We start from the raw sequence: 26,404 nt of genomic DNA, 5'->3' as shown, positions 1-26,404 counted from the left end.
AGCTCTCCAGCAGCTGCATGCCCTTCTTGTCTCACCACTGCACTACCATGTCTCCACCAGCCCCTTACACACACACACACACACACACACACACACACACACACACACACAGGATGTATGTTTGGCCTGCATTGTTGCTAGATTCTAGCACTGCTGTACCACAAGAAGTCTAGGTATTACTACAACAACAACAACAACTACTACTACTACTACTACTACTACTGCTACTGCTGCTACTACTATTACTACTGCCACTATTACTACTACTACTACATAAAACCTAAATAATAATAATGTGAACAAAATAGTTATACAGGCACCATCCACAATCATCTACATTTTCCACTATAGCAGATTTTTTTTTTTCATAAGATTTGTACTTTTCATCATAACAAATATGGACACACACAAAAACTTTCAGTAAAAAATAAGGCACTGACTTCATCATGAAACAAAATATCTGCTTCCATTATTCACATAAATATACACATGGCGCTGGTACGAGGCTTGCCCTTTGGCGCTTCCTCCTCCCTTTCTCCACTCCCTACTTCCAGTTCCATCCCTTGTCCATGCCAATATGCCCCTCTCCAGGATCGTCAGTATCCTCTGAACCATTCCCATCATCAGAAATAGCAGATGAACGTACAGAGGGAAACAATGGGTGTGCAGTGGTGGACTTATGTGATCCGCCTTCCTCATCTGACGCATAAATATTGACACTCTTCATGGTGAGGTCATTTTCCGCAGAGGAAGTCAATTTCGCTATTCACAATTGGTGATAAGCTCACCTTGAGTTCTCTCCCTATCGCATTATCACCAAGGCCTTTTCTTTTCTGGTCATTGGACTTCATTGGTGAGTTGGCAGCTGCGTGCACTCAGCCGCGGATCCAGACACAGGGAAAACTTTTTGTGTAGGTTTATCCATTATGGAGGTATGCAGATAACTGAAGTGTGACTGTGATGCATGAAGGAGGGTTGCCTGTGGCTGCACGTGGTGAAAATAAGTGGTGGAATATTCAAACAATGCCAAAAAGCTCTAGATCATTTATACATGCCACCTGGACATCCCTGGGCCATCATGTATACATGACACCTGGATGCCATGGGTTAATGGTTCCCTCCAAATTCTGTCCCTTTGGCGCACTACTGCATCTTTATCTTTTTCTGTCACAACCTGGCTGCACTATGGGGTGGTACTACTACTCTGCGGCCAGGTTGTGTTAGGAAGAATACTGCCACCGTATTCCCTGCGTGTCGTAAAAGGCGACTAAAAGGGGTGGGGTGAGGGGACTAGGGACCCCCTCCTCTGTTTTTTAGTTCCTAAAAAGAGACAGGCCAGAGAAAGGGATGGGGGATGGAGTTATCCCCGTACCCTGAAGATTGGGTCTATGAATGTGCGTGGATGTGGTACGAATGAGGCTAAAAGGGAGGAGATTGGGAGAATGTTTGTGAGAAGAAAGTTGGATGTGTTAGCTTTGAGTGAAACGAAGATGAAAGGGAAGGGGGAATCTATGTTTGGAAGTGTGAATGGAAGATTGTCAGGTGTTGATAGAGGAAGGGCAAGAGAAGGTGTGGCCTTGTTAGTGAGTCCGGAAGTATAGCAATGTGTGATTGAATGGAAGGAGGTGTCATCGAGACTGATGTGGGTGAAAGCGAAATTTGAATGTGAGTTGTGGGTGTTTGTGAGTGCATATGGGCCTGGTAGTGAAAGGGATGAAGAAGAGAGGGAGTCTTTCTGGAATGATGTTGATGAGTGTCTGCAGAGTTTTGGAGCGAATGTGAATGTGGTAATGATGGGAGATCTGAATGCTAGAGTGGGAAATGTAGCAGTTGAAGGCGTAGTTGGTATGCATGGTGTGCCTGGAAGAAATGAAAATGGGGAACGAATGATAGCGATGTGTGTTGAGCGAGAGATGGTGATTGGAAATACGCTGTTTGAGAAGAAAGATATTTATAAGTATACATGGGTGAGACAGGAGGGTGGAAGGGTTGTTGATAGAGCCTTGATGGACTATGTGGTTGTGTCTAGGAATGTAATAGGAAGATTGTTGGATGTGAGAGTTCTGAGAGGGGAGGGTGGAGGTATGTCTGACCACTACCTGGTGGAGGGAAAGTTAAGAGTAGGTAAGAGATGGGTGAGAGCTAGGAGGGTTAGGTGTGGCAGGGAGGTTTTGAAAGTGAGTGAGTTGGATAAAAGAGAGAAAAAGATAGAGTATCAGGAGAAATTGAAAGATGAGTGGAACGCAGTGAAAGATCGGGAAAATGGCAGCATGGAGGAGGAATGGCAGTTGTTTAAGAGTGCTGTGGTGGGGCATGCAGAAGAGGTGTGTGGTGTGAGACGTGTGGGTGGTGGTGTAAGAAAAGGAAGTGAATGGTGGTGCGAGGAAGTAAGTATGGCTGTGGCTGAGAAGAGACGTGCATATGAAGTGTGGCTGCAGAGGAAGGATGAGATGTCATATGAAAGGTATAAGGAAAAGAGGAATAGAGCGAGAAGGGCTGTGCGTGATGCTAAAGTGGCAGCAGATGAGAGGTGGGGTAGGCAGCTGACAGAGAATTTTCAACAGAATAAGAAAATGTTTTGGAAGGAGGTGAAAAGGGTGCGAAAGGGAGAGTCTGGGAAAGAAGAACGAGTAAAAGCAGAGGATGGAAGGATGTTAACTGAGATGGATGCAGTAAGGAAGAGATGGGCAGAGTATTTTGAAAGATTGTTAAATGTAGAAGAGGAAAGTGTGGCTGAGATTGTTGCGGATGGAAGGGTGCAAGGAATAAATGTGTTGGGAGAGTTGAATGATTCTTTGATCACGAAGGAGGAAGTGGAGAAGGCAGTAAAGGAGATGAAAACAGGGAAAGCTGCAGGTATGGATGGGTGTGCTGTGGAATGCCTGAAGGGTGGTGAAGTGACTATTGTTGACTGGTTAGTAAGATTGTTGAATGTGTGCTTTGAGAAAGGTATGGTGCCAGTTGACTGGGCAAGTGTTTGTGTGGTCCCGTTGTATAAAGGCAAGGGTGATAAGTATGAATGTACTAGCTTTAGGGGTATAAGTCTGTTGAGTGTTGTAGGTAAGGTGTATGGTAGAGTGTTAATTATGAGAGTTAGAGAGGGTACAGAGGGAGTGATTAGTGATGAGCAATGTGGCTTTAGGAGAGGGAGGGGATGCGTTGATCGGTGTTTGCTGTGAAACAAGTGTGTGAAAAGTATTTAGCGAAAGGCAAGGATGTGTTTTGGGCATTTATGGATTTAGAGAAAGCGTATGATAGAATTGATAGGGAGGCTTTGTGGACTGTTTTAAGATTGTATGGACTTGATGGTAGGTTACTAAAAGGGGTGAAAAGTTTTTATGTAAATAGTACAGCGTGTGTAAGAGTGGGAAATGCTGTGAGTGATTGGTTTCCCGTGAGAGTGGGGCTGCGACAGGGATGTGTGATGTTGCCATGGTTGTTTAATATTTACATGGATGGTGTTGTAAGGGAGGTGAATGCAAGAGTTTTAGGTGGTCTGAGTCTGGTAAATGTTGATGGAGGAGAGTGGAATCTGAAGCAGCTGCTGTTTGCAGATGATACTGCACTGGTGACTGATTCAGAGGAGAGATTGAGACAGTTGGTAGAGGAGTTTGGAAGGGTGTGTGAAAGGAGGAAATTGAAAGTAAATGAGAATAAGAGTAAAGTGATGAAGTGTACGAGGTTGATAGATGGTAGGGGGATGAATATAGTTTTGAATGGTGAGTTGCTTGAGGAGGTAGATTGTTTTAAATATCTAGGGTCACATGTTGCTGTGGATGGAAGAATAGATGCAGAGGTGAAGTTTAGAATAAATGAAGTAGGAAAGGTGCTGGGAGGAATGAAAAAAGTGTTTAAATGTCGTTTGCTTAGAATGGATGTAAAGAGAAGGCTGTATGAGGGTGTTGTGGTACCGACTGCATTATATGGGGCTGAAACATGGAATATGGGTGTAGCAGAGAGGAAAAGTTTGAATGTAATGGAGATGAGGTGTCTGAGGAGTATGTGTGGTGTGACGCGTATGGATCGGGTGCGAAATGATGAAGTGCGAAGGAGAACGGGAGTTGTTCGGGAGATGGCTGGTAGAGTTGAGCAGAGGGTGTTGCGATGGTTTGGGCATATGGAGAGAATGGATAATGAGCGATTGGTGAAAAAGATAACTAGATCTGATGTGAGAGGTGTAAGGCTGAGAGGAAGACCACGAATAGGATGGATGGACAGTGTGAAGAGAGCACTGGATGCGAGAGGGATGTCTGTTGAGCAAGGAAGAGTGGCTGCGCGTGACAGAAATAAATGGAGAGAAATTGTAAATGAATAAGTGATGACGCAGCCCTGAGGGGATATTCTCCCGCATTTGGTCTGATCAGCTAGTCAGGTCAGGTGCGGGTAAGGGGATGGGTCTGTTATGATGTGGCAGGGGTAAACCAGTTCTGCTGTCGGGCCCTGCTGCGGATGTCACTGATTGCATAGCGCAGTTGACCCTTGTGCGGCGTGGAGTGGTGAGGATCTGTCCGTTCTCCCCTTTGGGGCTAAGATGCGAATGAATGTGTTTGAATGGATGAGTAAATGGAGAGTGTGTCGTCCTGTCTCGGCTACCTCCCTTTCCTTGGGGGAAGCAGCCTAGGCATATAGACTTCAATCGTCACTGCTCCTCTGAACTGTCTGCTTGCATTCCTCCCCTTCTACGGAGGGCACATAGCACCTGTCTTACTCATCCATTTTTTATCCAAGTCTCTAATGCAAAAGTTAACTGATATATTGCACCTCTTCATGTACACAACATGTCAACTGTGGAACTGTCTTCTTCTTCTCTGTATTTCTAACTGCCTATGACATTCAGTCTTTTAAGTGCAAAATGTCCAGGCACCTAGAAATGAAAGGAGCTTGAATTGGCTCTATTTTTTTTTTTTCCCCATGGAGAAAGCAATCTTGTGCATTTCTAGCCTTTGATGCCTTCTTGTACAAAAAATAAAATATCACCTTTTTATTAGTTTCCTCACAAGTCTTTATATTTCTTCTCCTAGACACGCTGCAGCTTGTGAAGGACAACAACTATGGACGCCAGAACGATGGTCAGTATGGCAGATGGGATGGCATGGTGGGGGAGCTAGTCAGACAGGTGAGTGAAGGACAAGTCCACTGTACAGCAAGTTCAGCCAGCAGGCAGATCAGTTTTCACTTGTTTTGTGCAGGAACATTCCTCTCTCCCATGCTGTCATCCCCTTTCTTTCTCAGTCTATCTGTCTATTTATAGCCAGACACTTTAATCCTGTAAGTGGTGGCCACAAACAAATCGCCTCCATGTCGCCCTGTCCCCTTCCATTTCTGCCCTCCTCCCCAGCTCACACTGCCCTTTCTCATATACCTCTCCACTCCATCCCTCCATCTCCTTGTTGGTCTCCTCCTCGTTCTTCGCTGCTCCACCTCACTCACATTCACTCTCCTCATTAATATCTCACTCTCGATCGTCTCCACATGGCCAATCCACTTCAGTGTATATCTCCTAATAGTTTCTACCACATTCTCATTCACACCACAATGCTCTTTCAATTCCTCATTTGTCAGCCTGTCTCTCTGTTTAATTGCACATACTCCACTCACATAACTCATTTCCATTACTCTCAGTCTTGGCTCGTGTCCTTCTGACAAGATCCAAGCTTCTCTTGGTACCACAGTATTATAATGTAACGACATTCTTACTTCCGTGCTCACTTCTCAATTTCTTATCACTACTTGCAAAGAACCAGCAACCTCTCTTGCCTGATATACCCTCTCAAGCCCTTCATCCTCTGAACATCCATCCTTAACCAGCCACCTTCCTGACGTTTTCTGGGCAGTGGTACGCCCCAGTCCCGACATTTTTCGACCTTTTTTTTTAGGCTCAAACATTTGCTTTTGGTGAGAAATATCGAAAATTCATAGAGAAATCGCTCACCTGAGTTTTAAAATACTCGATCCAGGTACGAGTACCTCCTTACCTGACTGGGTTTTCTAACAGGCTGGCACCAAAGAAAACGAGTTCTATGGGAGGGTAACTATTTTATCCACCCATAAACAGTATTCATTTATTTACTTGGTACGAATTTATATGTAGTACAAGAGTATATTGGTTTTCAAACAGTAATATAGGCATTATAAGCATTGTTTCACTCACTAACTCATCACCATTCATGACCTTTTTTTCCCACATTACCTGATCATCATTTCTGACTGTTTCTTCCTCTAATGCTATGTAAACTTTGTCCTCCACATTGTCATCGATTGGGGAATCACTCTGGCCCTGAATGTCTTTATTGGCCAGGTCACTGGTAACAGGTGAATTGCCGAGACAATGGCATGCAGGTGGGGGAGAGGTAATGCGGTGTAAGGCATTGTCCCTGCTTGGCATCTTGTAGAGGAATAGAGGAAGGTGTCCTGTGTATACGTGCCAAAAATCACTCGCGAAATCACTCACGAAAATTGAAAATTGTGCAAATTAGGGACCTTGCAATGTTGCCGCGTTAATTTACGTCTCCGGGATATGAGTGCACATCATGTGAGGACGTGAATTCACGTCTCCGGGACGGGGCGGGTTAATCATCAGACTACCAAGTACTTAAAGGCACTCACATTTTCCATTTCCTCACCACCCAACCTTCTTGTGCATTCAGTGACTTAATTTTTCTCGAAGACCACATCTTTACTCCTTTCTACATTCTCCTTCAGATTCCATTTCATACACACTCTTGTTAACTCATTCACCAAGCCTTGCAGTTTCCCTTCGTCTTCACTTAACAGTACAGTATCATCTGCAAACAACAGAACAGGAAGTTTCCAGATGCTACCCTCCACTGTCGTCCCTTGTATCTCTTTTATGACTCCATCTAGATACAGGTTGAACAACCATGGAGACGTAACACATCGCTATTTCAGTCCAACATTCAGATAGAAAAATTCACTCAGTTCACCATCCACACATACTATAGCCTTGGTGCTCTCATACATACTCTTCATGGTGTTCAATGCTTCCCAATTACTCCATATATTCATATTTTTTTCCACATTCCTTATCTATCCACTCTGTCATGTACTTTCTCCAAATCCATGAAGGCCATATACAACTTCTTTCCCTTCTCTGGAAAATTTTTCACCTTGGGATGAATAAGTGAGCTACACAATTCTTCCTTTCCTAAAACCTCCCTGTTCTTCTCCCACCATTTCTTTTGTTATTTCTCAGACTCTGTCAATAAGTATCCTACCATATACATTTCCTGTTACAGTAAGAAGACAAATGCCCGTATGATTACCATACACTTCTTTTTCTCCCATTTCCTTTGTACAACGGAATAATTATGCCTGACTTCCAATCTTCTGGAATGCTACCTTCCTCCCAGGCAAATCTGCACATCTTAGATATCTGTTCAACTACGATCTCCTCCCCAACCTTCACCATTTCATCATACACTCCATTAATTCCTGGGGCTCTCCCCATTCTGACTGTCTTCATTGCTTCCACTAATTCCAGTCCTACTCTTCCTCTTTTTCATCTCCCTCCATCTCCCAGTCATTCCCGAACCACTTATACTCAAGCTACTTTCATTCTCTGTTTAACAATTCCTTAAATTGTTCTCTCCCTCTGCTCACTTTTTTTTCCCCCTTCTCCACTAGCAATCTTCCATTTTTATCTTTCACTATCCTACTTCCTCCTTCCTACGATCCCTCCACTTTAAACTCAAATTCCCTCCATATTCCTCGTTCACTCTCTTCTTTCTAATCTTTTCACTTTCTCTTCTTTTTTACATATAACTCTCTTTCTACTGCATATTTAGCTTTAAAAGGGTTGGGAATACAAAGGGCTCTTATAATTTCTTCGATATCTTTTTTTTTTGCACTTTGACTTGTGCTACCACCATGTTTTATTGACCTTGGTTGGAGTGAGCCGATCAGCGCATGTGGTGAAAGGGAATGCAAAGGGAAAGGAAACGTTGTGAGTAGTGAGAGAGAATGTATCTGCAGAATATTGTGTGTGGTGAGTAATGGAAGAGAATGTATGTAGATGGATAGAGAGTGTGGTGAGTAATGAGAAAGAGAATGCTCTGTATATTCTCTAGAAGGATATGGAGTTTGGTGAGTAATGAGAGGGGAATGTGCTGATGGGTAATAAGAGGGAATGTATCTGTACAGGGATAGGAAGCGTGGCTAGTAATGATAAGTAATGTATCTACAGAGAGATGTGGAATGTGATGAACAATGAGAGAATGGAGAGGAAGTGGGAATGTGGTAAGTAATGAGGTGCAACGTAGATGGAAAGAGAGTGTACTGAGTAATGTCAGGTTGTGCAGTAAGTAATGAATATAGAAGCCGAGAGGAAGTCTGATGTTGGTGAACACAGAAGCAGGCAGAAAGTGAGTGTGCTGTCCTTAAGTTAGGGCAATGTGCTGTCAAAGAATATTGAAGGGAAAGAGAGCCTATTATCAGTGAATATAGAGGGAAGAAAAAAAGGCTTGTACTGTCAGTGAATATAGAGAGAGGATGAAATGTAATGTTCTGTCAATGAATGTACAGTGATGGAGAAAGGGAGCTTGCTGTCAATGAATGTAGACGGAGTGTGCTGTCACTGAGAGATGACAATAATGACTATAAAGACGAATATTTTTCTGGGCAACAGGAGGCGGACATAGCGATCGCGCCACTCTCCATCACATCTTCGAGAGAACAGGTAATCGACTTCACCAAGCCCTTCATGACCCACGGAATCTCCATCATGATCAAGAAACTAAACAAGGAGAAACCAGGAGTGTTCAGGTTCATGTCGTCCTTCTCGCACGAGATTTGGACCTGCATCATCTTCGCCTATGTCGGGGTTTCCATCGTCCTGTTCCTCGTTACCAGATTCAGCCCCAGCGAGTGGAAGGTGAGTGGCTTAGAGATTTGAAATTTGTGTAAATTATGAACCTTGCAATTGCGCGACATACTGGTATGTTGATGGGTCTAGCTGTGACAAAACATTGCAACGTGCTCATATGTTGACGGAACGCCTTGGGTTAATGCACTATATACTGGAATCACCCCAAGCCTTTCTCTCTCTCACTCTCTCCTTATATCAACAATTCTATTTCATTGGGTTATCACTTGATACCATTATCAGTATAGGTTGAAGAGGAATGCATTTACCTAACATCAACATCCACGTCCAGTTACAAGTAAGATTACCCGCCATATTCACATCATGAATGACAGTGGCCAATAAACATTAGGATGATGTTCAGACACTGTTAACGATTGCTTATTTCCTCGTTGGTAGTACTACAGGTAGATGTTTTAATGTGTTCTGTGGTGCACCATGAGGTTAAAATATTGTCACTTCAACAGGCAATGAGTTTGTGCATACTGTTGTCGAATGTGGCTACTATATCAGCTATGATAATGACTTACCGTATCATATTTCATATGACTATGGCCATTACAGCACACCTTTTAGTCCATTCACCTAACGAATGACCGAATTACACATTACAAGGAAAACTGATTGTGAGCGGTGCCACTTATGTGTGAGGTCACACATTTACATGCTCATTGATTATTCACCGAATAACATTATCTCACATTATAGCAAGATGAACAAACCACCTCTCCATCACGATACACAAAACCTTCCAGTCATTTTAAGCACGATTGCTATTGATTCGTGAATTGTAGGGACATTTATATCACCACTGCCTGTGATATTACTTGTGTGATTGGTAAATGCAACATAACGAACTTGAAATTATCATTACAGGCTTAAACACTCAGGGGTGGATACATCACGTCAGTCGACTCATGACTAGCTGACTCGAGGCAGTATTTTGCCTCAACAATTAAGTTTCAACCTCCGACATCTACAGTTCCTATCTCTCCTACTTAATTTAAATTCATATCAGCCAAATGTAGCGATTAATGACCTAACTTATCTAATCATGTCTCGGATCAAAAATGGTATTTCAATAAGTTTAACTGAGTCCGGCCCAGGATTGGCGAAATGCAAAACGAACAGACACACTGTTATCTATTTTTCTACCTGTCACACGACAGGTCTTCCCTCCAGTATTCAGTAGACAATTTTTAGCCATGGGTTTATCATGTAATAGTGAAAAAGAATACGTTTATAATTATGCAATATATGTAAAGATGCAGGCTTTTCGATTATATTGCTTATTGTTTTCAATACTCGCATAATCAAATAATTTCAAGAAGTTCTTTTGAAATTCTGTCGGTTAATAATTGTCGACTGAATATTGAGATGAACTCTGACCGAGGTTCACTACGGAAGACGAGAGTCGATGATCTGAACTTTCGTCGAGCATGTACAGTTGCGAGCAGATGACTCGAGGCCACCTACATGTTGGTGTTTTATCTGGTAACAGATAGCTGTGAACTTGACCGAGACTCAGTCAGCTGTTCGGGCGAAACAAACCCAACGATTATTTGTCAATGTGCAGTTCTAACTAGTCTCCAATCAATATCATGCAAGTAAACGTATAATACTGATAATGATTAACGTGTCATAAACGTGGTAGATAAACTTATAACCATAGTATAACAACACAGGCATCCAAACAGTGCTGCGTTCATTCATATGTGACACACGGGAATCGGTAGATTTAATTTGTTTGACTGTCGTCGTGAACCAAACAACCTTTACCAGTTTCAAGAGATATGCCGTAGGGTTATCAGCTTCCCTGCAACCTAGCATTATTATCACAAAAAACACCGTCATGCCAGTCATCCCTCACCGTCAACCTCACTTTCGTCGACCTCTGACTCCAAAGCAGGTGGGACAGTTAAAGGTTCACACCACAGTAGGAACAAGTGGAGGGGGGGGTGGGAGTTATATGGAGGGTGGTGGGTGAGGAAGGGCGGGACGAGGTGGGACGTGTGATGGGAGGGGGGTGAGGGGGCAAACAGCTGGCTGCGGTATTTAACGTATATGAGATTAGAGGTGGTAATAGGTTTGTTTTGACATAGAAAACCAATGTTTCTTTAGTATTCGAGTGATAAAGTCGAACGATTACTCTCTATAAATGTTTTTCATCATGAACTGGCCAATGTTTTTTTAGTATTCGAGTGATAAAGTTGAACGATTACTTTCTATAAATGTTTATCATCATGAACGGGTCAACTAGTTCCACCCCCCATACCTGACGTCACGTGGTGCCTACATCACAAACCAAGGTGGTGATGGAGCTGCACGCTCGGGATGCCCGCGTGTCTCACATGAATGAACGCAACACTATTTGGATGCCTGTGTTGTAATATTATGGTTATAATTATATCTACCACGAGTATGACAGGTTAATCATTATCAGTATTATACGTTTACTTGCATGATATTGATTGGAGACCAGTTAGAACTGCACATTGACAAATTATCGTTGGGTTTGTTTCGCCCGAACAGCTGACTGAGTCTCGGTCAAGTTCACAGCTATCTGTTACCAGATAAAACACCAACATGTTGGTGGACTAGGTGGCCTCGAGTCATCTGCTCGCAACTGTACACACGAACAAACAGATACACTCTTGCCAGCACCCGTTACCCACCTCTCGCGGCTAGGTGGCCCAGATGGAAAGTTTGGCGACTGTACACCCGGAAGCACTAATCTCTCCCCCCCTGGTAGCCGGAGCCGCGGCCAATGAGCTACCAGGCGATCGAACACCCCACATCCACAGCCCCTCTCCAACTCAGTGAAAGCTTTGTTGGAAAGATGTGGAACGGCTAAAGCTTGTGATGTTACAGTGTGTCATGATCGTTTTTACTGACAATCAGAACCAGTCGGGGTAAGTATACAAGGGCATTTAATGTGTAATACTGTGCTATTTTCGACAGCATATGAGAACGGCACGAAAATGTAGTATGTGTTACTGTCTATATACTTATGAGTATACAAATGAGTATAGAATAGTGAACAGCATCTGTTGAAAGATATGATGTCTTTTCTCATGCATTCTCGCTCCAACCTCCACCATACATTCTCACTCCCACCTCCACCATCCTTCTTTCTGGGTTGCTGTCTCCACCAAATGCCTGTCATACGCTATTATCCCCCACTCCCACCCATTGTTAACCAGCATAGAGATAATGATGAAATGATCCGTCAGGTATTGATCATATATTATCATACACCTCTGTATGAAGCAGGAGCAAATAAATAACATACAATTCTCCGGTATACCTGCCAACCATTTCTTTATGTTGTAAGCTGTTACGTGACATACACACTGCAAGTTGGACCTTGTGTAACAAGGACATAAGTTTGTTTATCGTTAATACAGGTTGTGTGGTTTTGGACGTCCATTACTTCATAATTATGAGCGTGGCAATTTAAGCCTTACGTTATCAACACGTAAGGTTATGTTCCTGTCATTATTAGATGAACGAAACGACTCTGGGATCGGCTCTGACGAACCACAAACTCTCTGTTTTAACGAAAGTATACCGACCTCTTGTCACAACAGTGACACAATATCACTAGGTATATGACTGAATGTGGGTCAATCGTATATATAATGACAATGTATCACTGTTGTGTCAAGAGGTCCATACATTTTCGTTAAAGCAGAGAACTTGTGGTTCGTCGGAGCCGATCTCTGATTCGTTTCCTTCAGCCAGTAATGAGAGGAACATAAACCTTATGTGATTATACTGTAAGGCTTAAACTGCTACGTTCATATGAGTTAATAGACGTTCAAAACCACACAACCTGTATTAACAATAAACAAACGTATGTCCTTGCAACACAAGGTGCAACTTGCAGTGCGTTTGTCATGCGACAGCTTTCAACAGGATGAAATAGCTGGCAGGTATACCGGAGTATTGTATGTTTTTGATTTATTGGTGCTTAGTACAAAGCTGTATGATAATATCAATATGACCAATAACTGACTGATCATTTTATCATTATCATTGTTGATGTTGGTTAACAATGGGTAGGAGTGGGCTACGAGAGGGTACGAGAGGCGTTTGGTGGAGACAGCAACCCAGAGAGAAGAGTGGAGGGGCTGGGAGCGAGAATGTGTGAGAAACGACATCATATCCTTCATCAGAGGCTGTTCAATGTCCTAGACTTATCTGTAATATTATAATATAGTATCTAAGTATATAGACAATAATACAATACATCGTAAATCTTCTTTCTTTTTCGTGCCTTTCTCATATATTGTGGATAACAGCACAGTATTACACATTAAATGCCTTTTTACACTTACCCCTACTGGTTCTGATTGTCTATATAAACGATCATGACACACTATAACATCAAAGCTTTAGCCGTTCCACATCTATCCACCAAAGCTTTCACTGGGTTGGGGAGGGGCTGTTAATGTGGGGTGATCGATCGCCTGGTCGCTCACTGGCCGCGGCTCCGGCTACCAGGGGGAGAAATTAGTGCTTTCGGGTGTACCTGCAGAGTATTTATCAGTAATCTTTTACAGGGAAAGGAAAGCTAACCGTTACCTGGAATTGAGAAATGAAGTAATACTACAATCTGAAATATAACAATAAAGTCACAACACGGTCATACAACACAAACAAATTTACTGTCTCCCGAAAAGTCACAACATATGAAGATACAACTGTATCTTGCCTGCAAAGAAATGGGAGAGATATTTCACTGTAAAAATTAGTGCAAGTAGAAAGGAAAAACAAGATGTTGGGCAATAACAGCAAGAGTTGCCTGGTGTCGAAAATGTAAACAAACACTGACGCAATCCCTTGTTTTGATAATTTATCGTTTACACTGATAAAATAATGGATCACTGGTATAGCAGAGAATCCAGTCCTAAGCCATTAATACTTAACTTGGTTCTGAGACCAAAAAATAAATATACAAAGTGCAAATTCCTATGGTTTTCCGAGGGTAACTCGTCTGGCCCTCTGGCAGCAGATGGCTGAAGAAACTATGTATCAGGGACAAAAAATATAGGCGCCAAGGTAAGAGAAAATCATTTATATGATATATATATATATATATATATATATATATATATATATATATATACTTTAGAGCGGTCATAGAGATTCACAGAAATAAACTGAGTCTCTTATTCAATACCATCTATCAAACAAAGCTAATAAAACACTCATCCACCAACAACACTCACAGATGTTGAATAAACTGTATTAACACCTCACAAACTACACCTAGTGACCAGACAATCAGTCAGATCACTCACCCAAACTCAGGACTATCACACAATTGTAATCATACACGCAAAACACTGAAACAGGGGACTTAGCTGTGGGTATTCGCAGAGCGGACCAGGAGGACGTCTGACCAGTATACCGGGCAGAAAGAAAGAATGAAGTTTACTGGGATTTCCGCTAGTATTCGTAGACTCCCATAATAATATAATGTCGCGAATTAGGGACATCATGGATGTAATTAGAGCTCATGAAACAAATTATTGTTTGGTCAACTCACGATTTCAGTTCTGTCGGCTTGTGCTCTACAGGGTGGCTTCGAAGTTGAAGAAAAAGATAGGTTCTGGGATGATTTCAAACGTTTGGTTGATTGTAGTTTTTAGGTGGGAATTTAAATGGTCATACGAGTGAAGCAGCTCAGGATATGAACGACTGAATGGGGGATGCACATATGGCATTAGATATACAGAAGGGGAAAGGATACTTGAATCTGGGGAGGTAATAAACATCTTTGTGTGCAACATGCATTTTAAATGTGAGTAGAAACTGGTTCCATATGAATCTGGGGGTAATATTACGCAGACTGACTAATTCCTGGTCAGAAGGGCTAATAGGTGGTTGGTGAAAGATTTGAAAGTTGTAGAGGGCAAAGGATATATGCAGCAACACAATTTACTGATATGTGACGCGGTGCTGAACAAGCGGCGATGAAGACGAGGACCTATGCACCCAAAAGGAAAATAGAGAAGTTTAAAAACCTAGCAGTAAGGGATGCCTTCTACAGCGACATAAGCAGAGTGCTGGCTGAACGGGAAGCTGTAGACAGAAGTATTAATAAGCTGTACAGAGTTCTCAAGAACAGTCTAATGAGAATTATTGATTAAGGATGTGGATGGACAAGTGGCCTCCAAGACTTAAGGTAACATGGTGGTGGGATGAGGGTGTAGAAGCCACAGTTAAGGAGAAAGGAAGAGTTTTCCGGTAGTGGAAAGGGGTGGGAACAGAGAGGAATAATTGATTGCCCAGCACATGGCCAGAAAGGATTATCATAATTGGGTAAAAATCTTAGTCCTAGAGACCCTTACTGGATAACGTAATTAAAGGCGAAGGGAAGAATGCCATATATATATAAGGTGGGAAATCAGATGACGAGGGAAAACAGGGATATCTGAGGAGAGGGTGTTTGAATAATGATGAAGGGAAGGTAGTGGTGGACGGTGAGGATGTTAAAACACCTGAAGAGAGCATTATAACCGGATGTTGAATGAGGAGTTTAACTGAAACAGGCAATGCTATGAGTCAGCAGATCCAATTTTTGGCTCTTGGCCTTTGATTGATGTTGCTACTGTGACCAGGGAAAGAGACAAGAAGCAGTTGAAGAAGGTGGCTGATGTGTCTGAGTTAACAGCTGAAATGTAAAAGGCCTCACGAGATATATGTAGGAGTTAGTTCAGTTACTAATTTGATAAATTCGATTATATATGAGTGTATTGTCCGTGATGACTGGCTGAAGAGCGTGATTGTAAATGTGTATAAGGGGAAGGATGATGCCTTGGAAAGGGGAAATTATAGGGGCATAATTCTTCTGGACCAGATGATGAAAGTAAAGAAAAGAGTCCTGGAAAGTATGATAAGGGAAAGTGCATATTGATGAGATGGTGTGTAGGTTTATGTCGGTCAAAGGGAACAGTGATGCCATATTCATTGCCCATCAGCTTCAGGAAAAATACATAGGAATGAAACTGGAGGTGTCGAAATGGGCAATGAGAAAGCTTGGGATCGAGATGTGGCTAGTTAAGTGTTCATGACTATGTTTGTGGTTGCTCGCACCCAGGTGAGACTGAATAAAGATTTGAATGATGAGTTTTTCTTGACTGTCAATATGCATCATGGGTCAGACATGAGCCCTGATTTTATGTCATGCTGTTTGAAACTCTCTCATGTGACTTCAGAAATGGGCTCCCAGTGGAGATGCTGGATCCTGGTGACTAAGTGTGAGTGCAGAGTATGAAATGTGGGCAGAGGAATATGTTAAGTGGAGAGACAACTGGGCACAAAGGTTTGAAGGCAAATGTGGATAAAGCAAAAGTGATGATATCTAGGGAATAGAGAGTATGGCCATGTGCAGTTGCCATAAGGGTGTCCAGTGTTTGTTATAAGTGGATGCATAAGAGATGTAGTGGTATTAGGGATACGGTGCGAAACGATGCTGGTTTTGTGAGTGTGGTGTGTCGGGGAGAGCATGTAGAGATTCTGAGACGTGTCTGAGGCGTGAAACAACTGATCTTACTGGACAGTCCTTTAACTGTGTGGAGAGGTTTTCTTATTTGAGGGACATGCTCTGTGGTGGAGATGAGGCTGGTGATAGCTCTCTCGCTAGGGAAAGGAGTGCCTGGAGGAGTTCTGGGAGTTGTGTCCTCTCCTAACAATGAAAGGGTTCTTTATTTGTGCTAAGAGATCTTTGCATTTGTTATGTTTTAGGAATGTAATGTTCTATGGTAGTGGGCAGTAAAGGAAGAGAATATTCATAGATTTAAACGTACATAAATGACAATGATTAGATGGAAGTATATTGAGCAACTGAATACAAGTCCTGACGGGAGCTAGGATTGCATTAAAAGTGTTGATAGGAAGGATTAGACTTGAATGTATTGGTTTTGTGATGAGGAGAGGTAGACTGGGATTGTCTGGGGATATTCAGAGGATAGACCATTAATTAGGCGCAGAGTGTGCAAAGTGTGAACTTTGGGGGTAAGGTTGCGTGAATCTGACCCAAAAATACCTTGGACGAAATCATTGAGTTTGACCTCTGGGATTAGGGACTACATAGTCAGGCTGACAGAGATTGAACAGAGTGGAATAGCATTCACAGTGAGAAAGACACACAAATTGTGATAGATGCTGAAGTAATAAGTAATCAGAAAAGTGTACTGAACATTGCTATACCTTCCCAGTATAAATATGTGAGTATACCTTACATAGAAAACGACTTTCACGTACATGGTGAGCGTGAGAGAGCGCCTATACCTGTAAACGAGTATGCAAGACTCAATAAAACTCATTTCCAAGCCTCGGTGAGCATTTTAATGGCGAAATTCGTTGTTTCCAAATCAAAATCTATCATTTTAGCAAAAAAAAAAAAAAAAAATCGAAAAATGGCCGGGACTGGGGTGACCCATAGGGCTTAAAATAGCCGGCATGCGGCGGGTTAAAGGAACTACAAAATGAATTATCAAAGTCTTTATCTGAACTTTTTAACTTATCACTTAAGAGCAGTAAAGTGCCACATGAATGGAAGCTTGATAACGTAACCCCAGTATTCAAAAAGGACAACAGAGACCAACCAGAAAACTACCACCCAATTAGTTTAACATCGGTGGTTTGCAGATTGCTTGAAACTATTATCAGAGACAAGTTTGTGAAACAGAAACAGTCTCTTAATAGATTCGCAGCATGGTTTTCATAATAATCGCTCTTGCCTCACGAATCTGCTGGACGTTTTCAGTGATATACTGAACATGTATAATGAGACCAAATCTGTTGATGTGGTCTACCCCGATTTTCAAAAGGCTTTTGACAAAGTTCCACACAAAAGACTCCTTCAGAAACTAAAGGCATGTGGTATCAACAGCAATGTTCTTGGGCGGGTAGAAGATTGGCTCACCGGATGGAAGCAAAGAGTTATAATAAATGGAAAAGAGTCAGACTGGATAAATGTTACAAGTGCAGTGCTTCAGGGTTCAGTGTTAGGTCCTATTCATTTATTAATATATGTAAATGATATTGATGAAAGATTGTGTTGTAAGATTTCAGAATTTGCTGATGATACTAAAAGAGGTAACAGAGCATATACAGCACTGCAAAGGCAGACAGTTCAGAAAGATCTTGACCAACTGTTTAACTGGGCCCAAGTCTGGCAAATGGATTTCAGTAAATGCAAAGTGCTAAACACTGACAGTAAAAATGTAAGAGCTAGTTGTAGCATGAATAATGTCCAAATTGACAGGGTAAACCATGAATAAGATTTAGGAGTTATAATAACAAACGATTTGAAACAAAGCAGACAATGTACAGAAGCTGTGTAAAAAGCCAATAAATTGATTGGGTTCATAGGCAGAGCATTGGAACATAAATCCAATAATATCATCCTCATTTTGCAAATTCCTTAATACGCCCACACTTGGAGTATTGCGTTCTGTTTTGGCCACTGTATTATAAAAAGGGCATGTATTATAAAAATGATAATCCCTCCAATATCCGACGTAATAGGGCCATAGGCAGGTTCGGATAGTGGTCCTGTCCGGATATTGGGCCCCAGCTTATGGACTTGTACTTATGGACCCTAACTCAGAGAAATACCTATACAACTCCTTCTGGACATGCATAGCACCTATTTAAGACCCAAATCACACCAATAAGGCACATAAATGACTGAAATAAATGCAAAAGAAGCATAAAATGAAGGTTTAGAGGTAGGTTCATACAATATTAAATATTCTGGTTACTGGCTCCTGGACTGGTACTTATGGATCCAAACCTAGCCTAACTAAGAAAAACACCTTCCTACTGCACATGCATAGCTCCTAACACCCTATTCACACCAATAAAGGACATTAAAGAGTGAAATGAGTTGTTTGAGGTAAGTATAGTATGGAAAAAAGTACAGTATGAAACATTCTGCCTACTTACAGCAAGTCCATGGCCATCTCAATGAATAACAGCCTTCTCTCGGACTCTGACAGTAAGAAGGATTTCCTGAAGCACTTCCAGTACACTGTTCATGAAGTCTTGCACTGAACTTAGTCAGTCGCACTCAGAAGTCCATTCTCTTCACAGTGTGCACTCTTGTCTAACTTATGCTCCATTGTAACTTACTAAGTGTTGCACTCTGCACTTTAACTTTTCCCACTCTTCTAACCATTTTCTAAAGCAAAAACAAACAAGTCAATTTACGTAAAATTTTGTTCCAAATTTGTCTTTTCACTCACAACTGTAAATCCTTAACACAACACACTGTTTTTTTCACTGCACAACACTGTAAATTCCCATGTGGTCTAGTGGAGAAGTTCTTGCTGTTTAATCACTGTCAGAGTCCGAGAGTATCACTGGCAGGTGACCTAGGGATGCGTCGCTGGGTCGCGGTGATGGTGTACACACTGCAGACGACTCTGAAGATAGACGCAAACTCACGTCGAGCGGTGACTCCACCGTGGCTGATGTGCTGGGCTGTGGCTTGGAGCATGAGGGCCTGTCTTGGGGAGGCAACGGAGTGGAGCCAGGTCTGGGCACAGCGGGGGTCACGGGCCTGAAAAAACTGTCAATGGTTGATTAATGCAAGGACCGACGATTCTGACGATTGATGATGCGCTGCCTGAAAGCACGCACTTTCTCCACAAGTCCCAAGGGCCCCATCTCCCTGTCGCAGTCCGGGTGTTCCAGGTAGTCCAGAATGAACTCTAGGTGTTCCCGGAGTGCGCTCAGCTTGGGGATGGCTGGAGTAGTGTCATGCTGAGAGGAGTCCACATCATCGTTGCCGTCCTGGTTGGAATCTTCAAGCTGGGTACTGACACCTGCAACTGAAGATGCGATCTCGATATCAGACAATGTGTGATACCCAGGATGGCCCTCGTCGTCATCCAACCACTCACGCACATCGTCCGCATCAACATCGTTGCCATACGTACGTAGTCATGCATGGGAGTCATCCACGTCAAACTCTAGAAAATCGTACTCCACATCCGTTCCTAGAAGCAGACGAGACCAACCATTTTCTAGTCTTGAGAGGGACTTCCTTCCATGCACTGGCCCAGTTGTAGATTGCAGACTTGATGTTGTAGCGGCGAAGGTTTTCCAAAGTCTACTGGCCTCGCATGTCCCGTCCCTCCCTGCACTCGTCCTCGTCCTTGAGAACAACCATCACCTCGTCCAGGAACTTCCGTCGGTATAGGTGCTTTGTTGCCACGATCACTCCTTGGTCCATTGGTTGGATGAGAGCAGTCATATTAGGTGGAGAAACATGCACCCAATCCGGCCATTCTCAGCCACCAAGTCCTTGTCGCACGGATGGGCAGGTACATTGTCGAGGAGAAGGAGGGCCTTTACCTGGTCGCGCGGGATTCCCAGTGTCTTCGTCTGGTAACTGATGACCTCCTTTGAAGATCTGGGCTGTAAACCATGCCTTCAAAGAATGGTACCAGACGACAGGAAGGACATCCCATCACCCCACGAAGACACCGAAGCTGCTTTGCACGGGCAACAATAACGGGCTTAAGCCAGTGCATGCCGTTAGCATTGGCACAACACAAAGCAGATATCCATTGCTTGTAGAGCTTGCGTCCAGGTACACGCTTCTCCGTCTCCTCGGCTAGAGTGTTCGTTGGCAAAGAGCGATAGAATAAACCAGTTTCGTCAGCACTGTAGACTTGACCGAGAGTGAGGCCCTCCCTGTCAATCAAGCCCTTCACCGTGTGCCGAAACTTGTCAACTCCATCCTCGTTAGCGTCCAAAGCTTCGCCATGAGCTTTATGGTTGGTAAGGCCATGCCATAACTTGAACGCGAAGAGCCAACCCTCGTATGCCTTGAAGTCTAGGGCGTCGTGAAGCCTGACGAACTTCTCAGCAGCAGCCTTCAGCTCCGTACCACGTACCATCACACCAGCAGCACGTTGCTTTCGATACCAAATCAGCGTGGAGCGATCGATTTCAACAAACTTGGGAGTAAACATCACCTTCCTCTCCACGTTGCACTTGCTTCTTGATGAGAAGTCAGCCGTGTACTGCATGAGTTTGTCTCGGGATCTCTTGATATCGAACAAAATAGATCGGGCCAGGTTGAACTCGCGGAGGATGCGGGAAGAAGACCACCCCGCATCTACTTTCTCCAGTATCTCCCGTTTCTTCTCCAGAGTCAACACCACTCTCTTCCTCTTCTCAGGCAGCGGGGTCATCATCACACACACTTATAAGAGGCCCGAGAGCAGCAGGAGTGCCTGCAGCAGGTAAGGAACCACCACAAAAGCGAGCACGTGGGCAGCCATGACGACAAGCGTGCACTCGCGGCGAGAGACAGGCGGAAAATGGGGAGGATGCAGAGGCGCTTTGTTGGACGTCGGAGGAATGATACGCCACAACAAAGCTGTCCCACGCTGTGCGCAGCAAGTTCAAAATACGGACAGGAAAAATGTTTTTTTTTTTTTTCAAATTTTTTGCGGTTTTCGGACCATTTTGGGAATATTGGATCCCGAGATGATTATGTCCAGTTAGTGGGGATGTTTGGATATTGGGTGTTCGGATATTAGAGGGATTACTTTAGAAAAGCTTCATAGAGTGCAGCGAAGGATGATACCTAGATTGAGAAATAAACCATATGAGGAAAGTTTAGAAGCCCTGAATCTCTTCACCCTAAATAAACCGAGGATACGAGGAGATTTAAGGCAGGTATTCAAAATATTCAAAGGACATTATAACATGGCTGGCAATAATTACTTCACAGTTGATCACTCGAATTATACTAGAGGCAATGGACATAAAATAATTGGGAAACGATTCCAGGTAAGCATTTCTTCTTCAATTGAGTTGAAAATATATGGAATAAATTGCCCTCGAATGTAGTAAGTTTTAATACAGTACTAACTTTAACCCGCCCCGTCCCGACCACTTTTTCTCCACTGGTACCCCCCAATCCCGACCATTTTTGGACCCAATTTTTTTTTGCTAAAACTTTCGCTTTTGGTCAGAAACAATGGTCAATCACCAAGAAAGTGTTCACTGGGGTCCATAAGTGGCCTAAACAGGTATACTTTCATTACACCTGGTACTGTGTTCTCTGTAGTTGGTCTGAGGCTCTCACGTTTTCTATGGTATTATAAGTCTGGGAAACCAAGGAAAGTAAGTAGATATGTATTTATTACAAACATAAAAACATGTGATACAAGAGTAAAATGGATTTTATACAAAAATAGAGTTGAAAAATAAGCATTGTACCATCGTGCGAACCGAGCGAAATCAGCCAAACTGTTCACGATGAATCGCTAACATTGCTGAATCATGATACATATCATTTTTTCTACTTACATAATACATCTCCAATAACATTATACCATTTTACGTTTTATTGAACTGTTTTTACGTATACACAGGCCTTTCGATAACATTTAGCGTAATGTTAGCGCTTATTTACGTAGTGAGTGAACTTGCTGTGACTGTTGTTTCAACTCGTATTGTGTTTTTTCAACTTACATAATACTTTCCTAATAACATTATACACTTTTCCACTTTTGAGAACTGTTTTGAGATAGTTTCAGGCCTTACGTAAATATTTAGTGTAATAATAGCGCATAATAACACAAACGGTGAAGTCACTGTGACTACTATTTCAACTTACAACCTATTTTTGTACTTATATAATACTTCTCCACTAATATTACACATGTTTCCACTTGATATAATTGGTATCACATAATTGGAGACCTTACTATTCTACTGAGCGTCATATTATCGCATATTTACACAGTGAGTGTTATCGCGATATCATTTGTTTCATCTTACATTAGTATTCAACTTATAAATTACTTTCCTACTAACATTACACTCGTTTCCACTTTATATTCTTTGCTATCACATATTTACTGACCAGAGTGTTATACTGAGCTTCATATTTTCGCAGATTTACACAGTGGGTGTAGTTTTGATATCACTTCTTTCAACTTACACTATTTCTCAACTTATACATTACTTTCCTGCAAACATTACACCCGTTTCAACTTTATATAAGACGTACTGACTGGCCTTACCATTATACTGAGCATCATATCGCCATCCCACACAGTTTCAGTAGTGTAGGAAGTTATGGTACTCTCTGAAACATGCCTGAAGGCACAACACAAAATTGCACTCTACACACTCGTACCTTGTGTCTTTTCTCTGAGTGGCTGGCCTGACTGTCGAGTGCTTGCATACATGGCAGTGGCGCTGGGGTTTACGACGGTTTGGTTCGGAAAGGATTGTGCTAGGATAGTGGCGTCCTGCGAGACGTAGGGGAGTCTGGGCAGCCATGGGGGTGCGAGTGCAGTGTGTGGGTCTGTCCTGGGCATGCCTGGAAATTATTTCACGTGCCAGCTCCCTCACAAACCCCTCAAAGGTCTCTGATACTCCTGTTGTCACAGCGTGCAGGTAGTGTGCGTTCAGGACCGTGATGTCGAGCAAGTGGAAAAAGAGCTTTTTGTACCACTTCATCATGGTCCTGGCACAGTCAACACTGGAAATCATCGAGTCTGACTGATCCACTTGCCTCATGTTCAGATTATAGTCCAGTACAGATTCGGGTTTCCAGACGTTGCGCCTCCTCTCGCTACGGTGATCAACGGAGTCTGTGCGGTGCATCAGGCGGCTGTGTACAGTTGATAAGAGGCAAACTCCCCTGTTGTGGTTCCACAGGGTGGCAAGGATGTTATTTGCCTGGAAGAAAACCACCTCGTTCTTGTCAAGTTTCCTCCCTATCTTGACCATATGGTGACGGTTTCTCTTGACTGTACCACAGACTCCGGTGTCGTGTTGGTGGAGGAACCTAGCGAGAAGTGGGCTAGTGTACCAGTTGTCCAGGTACAACACATGACCACGATGAAGGTACTCCTCTATCACTGTCTTCACCACGGCCCCTGAAAGTCCTATACTACGATCTTCTGTTATATCTGTCTGTGCACCTGTGTACAAGACTATGTCTTGCACATAACCAGTCTTACAGTCACACATAACAAAGATCTTGAACCCGAAACGATGTGTCTTGCTGGGTATGTACTGGCAAAAGGAAATATTGCCTCTCCACAACACAAGACTTTCGTCTATGACGAGGTCTCTGTAAGGATAAAATGAGGAGCGGAACATTTCCCGTAAATGATCAAATACAAGCCTAATTCTCCTCATTTTATCAGTGTTATTAGCATTAGCTGGATCTTCTGCATCAAAAAAGTGGAGGTGGCCGAGAATCTGCTGAAATCTATTACGACTCATCACCTTTCCAAAGAAAGGTGTGATGGTCATTGGGTCAGTGGTCCAGTATGCAGGTATTTGATTTTTTCTTACAACACCCATCAAGAGAACCAGGGCAAAAAATAAGAACATCTCAGAAATTGTCACAGGATAGTCATATTGCTGGGAATGCCTGCTCTTTGTTCCCAAACGTTCACTTTCACGGTGCTGTGTTCGTGAAAATATGTTTGTCTGTTCCACTATGCACCCCACAAATGCCTCCCCAAAGAACAGGTGGAAGAAATCCACCCTAGTGGAACCCGCATGCATACCTGGAGCCGTGCAACCAGACCGCCACTCCTCAGTGACAGGGTGAATGATGGGAGTAAAATTACTCCCATCTTCCCAGTTCCACGAGACACCACCGTCTCCAGCCTCGTCCCCGTCGTTGCCTTTGTCAGGGTGGGGAGGTGAGGGTGGTGGGGGAGGTTGGGGAGATGGAGAGCGGCGCCTTTCATCACTCGCACTTCTCTTCCCTCTCCCTTTTCCTTTACCCTTTCCCTTCCCTTTCCTTCCTTTCCTCACATCCTGGGGCTGTGGGGAGGAAGTTTGGGAATATTGTGGGGCAAAAGACGTGCTGGGGAGTGGCTCCACCTCCTCTCCCCTAGGCCTATGTCCACCACGTGCTCGTGCTGCCTCCCTCACACCACTTTCCCTTTCACCCCGCACTCCCGCCACACCACTTTCCCTTTCACCCCGCGCTCCCGCCACACCACTTTCCCTTTCACCCCACACTCCCACCACACCACTTTCGCCTTCCCCAGACAAAACACTAGGACCATACCTTATTTGCCTTCTCGCCCCTCCTTCTGATCCTCAGGGTGAGATTTTTTCCTTCCCCAACCACAAGGCAACATCACGTCCTAAGCCGCCGTCATCGTCATCGTCCTCATCCTCGTCCTCATCAGAATCTCTCTCTAGGGGAAGGAGAGAGGTCCGTGCAGGTGGTTTGGGTGCAGGCTGGCCTTCCCTTGCCTTACGATATGTGACATACCGCTTTTTCCGGGGCGAAGGGACCTCCTCATCACTGCTTGTTATTTCCTCCTCAGGCTGCACATAATCTCGATCCACCACATCATCAAGTGGAGAATCACTATCTCCAGTGAAGGCATCCAGGGCAGATTTCGTCGTCTGAGAGACCTTTACGCGCCATGTCTGACCTGGGTCACTGCTAACAGGTGAGTGACCGAGACAAGGGCGAGCGCAGGTCACGCAGGGTCTGGGACGCTGCCCACCTGGCGGCAGGTAGGGGAGGCTTGGGTAGGTGGGCGAATCGAAAATCTTGCGCGAATTTTGAAAATTGTGGAAATTATGAACCTTGCAATTGCAGGACGTTAAAGTACGTCGACGGGATTGGCAGTGACAAAACGTGAGGACGTGGAAGAACGTCGACGGGATGCCGCGGGTTAAAGGATGCCTGGATAAGCATTTATCGTCTAACTCCCAGCTTAATATGTTTACTCCTGAATAAAGCACATGTGTATGTATATTTATATACTTTATTTTGCTTTTTTAGAGCCTGGATCATTTTATTAAATGCCAATGTAGTATATGCACAGACTAGGATATGCACAGATAGCCCAGAGTTACTATTGAGTCACTACTCGTATTTTCGACCTGTGATGGGCTGTGGATACTGAGGATCCCTGTTAGTTAAATGACCACCATCAGGATTTTTTTAAATGTACCAGGGGTCACTGCTCCAGGAGGTGACTTGTGTGCTTGTCCCACATGGGAAAGTTTCTAGTCTCAGTGGAATGAACGGAGCTGGAGCCTGACTGACTGCTGCCTACCTTAATAGCGCCAGGCAAGGCTGCTGCACCACCCCTGAACATCCACACTGTGCACTTTGCAACTCAACGTACCCGTACATAATGTCATGCATTAATTATTTATTTATTCAGTTATTCATTTTACTTTAATACAGTACTTTCTCTTTCAGGTTATTCGTACTGGTAGCTTATACAGTAGATAACGTATGATAGGATGAAGCTTTTCCTTTTCAATCTTTCCTATGAAATTTCCATGTCAATTTTTTCCATGCTGCATGGTGTTCTTTCTCACTTTCTTGCCAGTTTTGGCTGGAGAATTTGGAGGCGGGGGGAGCCTTCTTGCCTTACTATCCTTATCCTTCGGCATGTAGAGTTAGATCTCGTAGTCATAGTCTACTCTGTAACAAACAGCCTCGAAAGGACCATAAGGTCTGTTGCTGTTTCCTTTCCT

General features: G+C 43.3%; 1 protein-coding gene across 1 annotated transcript in view; it reads left to right on the top strand.

Annotated features, from left to right (window-relative positions):
- LOC145418128 (glutamate receptor 1-like) overlaps positions 1–26,404 on the top strand; it is a 722,099-nt gene that overhangs the window by 529,836 nt on the left and 165,859 nt on the right. Inside the window, exons 12-13 of the mRNA XM_080286652.1 lie at positions 5,022–5,116; positions 8,645–8,890. Coding sequence (XP_080142778.1) covers positions 5,022–5,116; positions 8,645–8,890 — 341 coding nt within the window. The remainder of the gene's footprint in view (positions 1–5,021; positions 5,117–8,644; positions 8,891–26,404) is intronic.

This window comes from Coenobita brevimanus, chromosome 112 (assembly GCF_032717465.1).
Source record: "Coenobita brevimanus isolate Jiangsu-jjx chromosome 112, ASM3271746v2, whole genome shotgun sequence".
NCBI classification, from domain to species: Eukaryota; Metazoa; Arthropoda; class Malacostraca; order Decapoda; family Coenobitidae; genus Coenobita; species Coenobita brevimanus.
Note: the sequence above shows the minus strand (reverse complement) of the source record. Positions and strands in the feature narration are given on the sequence as shown.